This window comes from Amblyomma americanum, unplaced genomic scaffold, assembly GCF_052857255.1.
Source record: "Amblyomma americanum isolate KBUSLIRL-KWMA unplaced genomic scaffold, ASM5285725v1 scaffold_30, whole genome shotgun sequence".
In the NCBI taxonomy this organism is placed as follows: domain Eukaryota; kingdom Metazoa; phylum Arthropoda; class Arachnida; order Ixodida; family Ixodidae; genus Amblyomma; species Amblyomma americanum.
Window position 1 is genome coordinate 388,435 of NW_027526502.1, and position 4,827 is coordinate 393,261.

The following is a 4,827-nucleotide window of genomic DNA, read 5'->3' on the forward strand; positions in this document are numbered from 1 at the left end:
GCAGCTGCTGTCGATTCATTAAAAATCCTGAAAGCAAGCTTAACGTTCTGGCGCTCCATAGTTGATGGGTTCAGTGCTTTCAGTGAGAGTGTTGGTGCCAGCTTTAAAAGGTTATTTTGCTCAGCCTCATGCAGATCACACAAAGATTTAAATGATGCCGTAAGAATAGGTGGCTTTGGGTCATTGCTGCTTGGATCAGGGCAATATATACACTTTCCACTGTTTCTCTGGTTTAGCCAATTGTTCCTAATTGACTTCAAAAGGTGCACAGGGTCCAAAATGAAAAACAGTGGACGAGAGGAATCAGCTGGGTGTGTGTAAACTATACTGGCTTTGGGGGGGCTAGCAAAAAATGTCATGGCTTTCCGATTGATAGCATTGTTGTCTGAAACAACTGCTAGTACCTTAAATCCAAGTGACTCAAGGTCAGTAATGAGCTTGTGCAAAAATAGATGCAGTGCTTTTGCATCTATCTGTGCGACTGGCAAAATGTGAACAACATCCTTGTTGCTTGACAAAAGGCTTTGTAGCATGAACACATATGCTGTTTTAGCCGGATCGGAACTATTGGCTGCGGCACCTGTAACGAAGCCTGCTTTGTACTCAAAATAGGTTTGAAGATAGATCTCATCCATCATTAATGTCACAGTGCGCTCATGCTCGGCCATTGCTTGCAATACAGTTTTAGCATAGTTCAAGAAACAAGGATCTTGCTGTTCAAGTGCTGGATTCATGTGATATGACGAACACAGTCGTCGAATAGTATCTGGGTGCGGCAGCTTAATTTTAAGCGAGCTTCTGATGAATCTGAATGCGTGTGGAGAAATGGAATACAGCAGACCTGAAAACACGAGTACATCTGGTGGATATCGAGGCACATTTTTCAAAACAAGCTCGACTTGGCTTCGCACAAATTTCAGTACCTGTAAGTTCCATCCATGATGTTCTTGGAGCTCATAATCCTTGTTCACCTCATCCAGGAGCATTAGCACAGTTTCGAGAAGCTGGTGTTCCTGTTCGCTGCCACTAGCACAACGCTGCAGCTTTTCAACAGACTGCAGCACTTTATCAAGCTCCCTTAAATCCTTCATTTGTGACGGCACACATTCGTCTCCAAGACTGTGGAGACGGGACCCTCCGAGAAACACCTGAACAGACAGGTCGTCTAAAACCACCACTGATGAACGCACTGCGGGAGCTTGGCCGAAGGAGAGCTCCAGGAACAAAACCTTTGCCTGCGTAGTGACCACAGTCCAGAAGTCAGAAGTCTTAAGCTTCGGAAGGGCAGAACACAGCTCCCGAAAACTGCAAATTTTGTTCCTGCGATCTTCTTCCTCTTTAGCAGCAACAGAAAGCTCTATCGCTTTTTGCAGTGACGCTGCCTCGAGTCGGGCCTTCTTTTCTGCAGGAGCTTCTCGCGAAGATGGTGGCTGAGAGAGATATTTCGGGCAGCCGGGAAACACACGCGGGACAGCAGCTGGCTTCAGGCGGACACGCTGCAGCGGAACTTCGATAACGTTTCCAGTGTTCTCGTCCGTGTACGTTGCAAACCTGACGAAGTCACTCGTTTGAAAGTGTTTTTCACACACCTAAAAACAAAGTAAAACCACAAGTCCATTAGGTTTGGGCGACAGGCTTACAAAATTCGGCAAGCGAAATAACTGGGGAATAAAACTCCGCAAGCGTAATAATAAGAAAGTGAAGAAAAAGTCCCCTCTCCGAAGCAAGCCATAAAAAAAAATGTCGTGTGAAGCACAAAACCAAGGAAAAGGAGCAGCGCAAAAGCATGCAACCACAAGAGAAGAAAGGGCAAGACATGGCACAAAACGCGAAAAGAGCGCTCGTGTGTTGTCCTTTCTTGCGTGGTTGCATGCTTTTGCGCTGCTGCTTTTCCTTGGTTCAAAATGCACTAACTAGGCTAAAAAGAAGTTTTACTGAAGCAAAAAGTTTAAGGCAAGCATCCTGAAAAACAGCACCAAAAGCGACGCTTACCACAGTGTGCTTGGTTGGCACAAAATCTTCGCGAGAAATAGCCTTTGTCCATGCTGCCCTTTGCGTCTCGTCGGCAGGAAACTTGTAGACGCGGACACTCGGACCACCATCATAATTTGATCTGCAGCCTGGGGCGCAGCGGCAGCCAGGCATTTCAGAACTGAGGCTACGCAGGTTCAAACACGCAAACAAAGCCTCTGCAGATGAAAAAGCTTGCACAGCTCTTGAGCTCTTCCGTGAAAACGCGACACATTCACGTCAGCTAGCACCATGACCATGTGCGCAATGGTTGTCTCAGTGTTCCCAACCAACTTAGGGTGGGGACTGGCATTAGCTTTCAAGCGCAAGTAGAGTTTGATATAAACATTGTTAAAGCCGCAGTTGACAGCAAGGATGCAAGGCTTAACACGACATTTATTTTTGCAATATTTCAAACTATATACTAGTTAATATAAGCGTGGCAAAAATAAGAAAAGAGCTTTCTTGAGTTTTAATTGAAGTGACAAGAAAATAGCCAAGTTCGAGCCAAGCCAGGATAATTCCAAATCCGATCGAGGGAACAGAATTTTTCTGCTTAGTCAGTTTTCTCCCAGATGGCGCCACGTCAAACTGCTGCGCGCTGCATCTCTTAGCAGTGACGTAAGAAGCGTTTCGGTGCAGGTGGGCTGGAAACGCTGATTGGTCGATGGAATGCGCTTCTCCGTGACGTTTTTCTGCTTCTCCCTCTTTCTCAACCGGACGTGCGTCACCGCGCCCACTTTGGACCTGTCCCTAGAGCACCTAGGGAATCGCTAGGCGCCCCGCCGCTGCCGCCGCGCAGCATGGCATTCGGTTCGTGGGGCTCGGCAGCAGCGCTTGTTTCGGGAGCTGTCCAGCTATGGCTGTTTTGCGTGGTGTGCTCGTCGGCGACAGCCAGCTGAAATTTTTGTGCAGTTCTCGCTTGCGGCTTTCGCCGGTAGTGAGAACATGCACTTTCAACTTTAGCGGCCACGACGCAATCAGCCTAGCTGAAATAATTCCCGAGACATGCTTTCGGAGCGCCGATTTTGTCTCGACAGAGGAGATGACCCGCGAGAAATCGCCAGCCACATAAAGGTACGCATTTTATCTCACATTTCGCTTCCAGCCACATAAAGGTAGGCATTTTATCTCAAATTTCGCTTCATGAAGTGCTGTACCGCTTACCTACATGTCTTGCGCATTCCAGGACCTCGTTTTGCTGCTGCAGGAGAACGTGGCCAGTGTCGTGCTGGTCTTCAAAGTCTTGCCACGCCATTTCGATGAGCCACGTAAGGCGCAATTTGAGGACCGCCGGCGTCGCCAGCTGAACCGCCGTCTGTCAGCCACGCTGAAGCGCTTGTCGGGCGTGCACATTCTCAACCCCGAGGTAAGGGTTGAACAACATTTTCGCAAGTTTTCTCGAGCAGAACTCACCAAATTGCGGCGCTTGTAACGTAACTTTTTTTGCAGCATCGTTTCCTGGATGCTTCTGGCAAGCCGATGCTGTCCTTGTTTGCCGCAGACCGATATCACGTGGCGAGAGACCGGGGCATCGACCAGATGTCAAAGATTATCGTCGCGGCCCTCGTCAAGATCTACGGACCAGGGATAGCGCCGGCTTCAAGGGCAAGACCAGGAGAGGTGTACGTCGTGCACCGGTGTCGTCGGTGCGGAGCCAAAGGGCACAAGACGGACCACTGCTGGGCCTACTGCTCACCGCGCCGCCACGCCGCTGCAGGTCGCGGTTGAAGTGCACCTGCAAACGGCCCTTTTTAGGGCCACCTCATTGTTTCCTGGCAGATCGCGAGCGTCCCGTTTCGTGCCCGTATTCCCTCTCTGTCGAAATCGACGCCAGACATCTAAATCGCGCGGTGTGAGCTAGTAAATCGCTGGTAGAGACAAAAACTCGTGCTTGTATACAGACTTACCCATCTCCAGTGCGCCTTTGTTTATTTCCGTAGGCACTACTCGCGCTTTGTAGAAATCGACGCCAGCCGCGAAATTTTACATGTTAGAACTCGCTACAGCATTAGCGCAGCGTGCCTTCGTCTCTTTACGTTCTAACTTTTATGCAGCGCACCTTTGTTTGCTCGTTACTTTTGTTCTTTTTAGTCGTTTCCTGAATCCGTCCAAAGAGCCGGGCTAAATGGATGAATATGGAACCACATGGCGATTGCACTGCATACAGCACGACTTCGGTCCCTGTGTTTTTAAATAAAAACATCAGATGTCGAAGGCCATGGTCGTGTCCGAGGATAGCTTCCACAGCTGGGGCCTAACCATAGGGCCATACCATAACCATAGGGCCTAACCATAGGCCCAAGATGGCTGGCATCCTTAATAAAGATCCCTTCTCGGGGCCGCTTTAGTGTTTCCTGGCAGATCACGCGCTTTCCACCCTGTGCACATGCTCTCATTTCCAATTAAAGGTCCTTTAAACCCTGCAGAAGGCATGAATTAGCAAGTGCTAATAACAGGATGTTGCATGGTACTTGAACAATAGCGGCTACAATGACAAAGGTGAAGTGCTGGAGTTACACGGAAAAAAAAGGTTGCGGGTGCCCACATAACAACCTAAAATGGTTTTGGACAGGACTCCTAGTTAATTGCATTTGGAAGAGAAAGACAAGGTTTAATTTTGCAGTGTAAGCTTGCTTCTCTAGAATGAACAGAGAACGTTGCCTCACACTGCTTGGGCCACCTTCCTTGACCCCATGAAAAAAAAAAACAGGATGCCTCTGGGAAACTATTTGCGGAATCTCCGCCCCTTTCCCCCCCCCCCATTCAGGAGGGAAGGGTGGGTGGGGGGGGGGGTGACGGCCTCCTCTTTGTCGG

General features: G+C 49.0%; 1 protein-coding gene across 1 annotated transcript; it reads left to right on the forward strand.

Moving 5' to 3' along the window:
* The first annotated feature begins 2,947 nt into the window (after positions 1-2,947).
* On the forward strand, positions 2,948-4,103 carry LOC144112032 (uncharacterized). Its single transcript, XM_077645109.1, has 3 exons — positions 2,948-3,087; positions 3,200-3,379; positions 3,463-4,103. Exons 1-3 carry the CDS (start codon positions 3,019-3,021, stop codon positions 3,739-3,741), a joined length of 528 nt encoding a protein of 175 aa, XP_077501235.1. The 5' UTR covers positions 2,948-3,018; the 3' UTR covers positions 3,742-4,103.
* Positions 4,104-4,827: the final 724 nt, after the last annotated feature.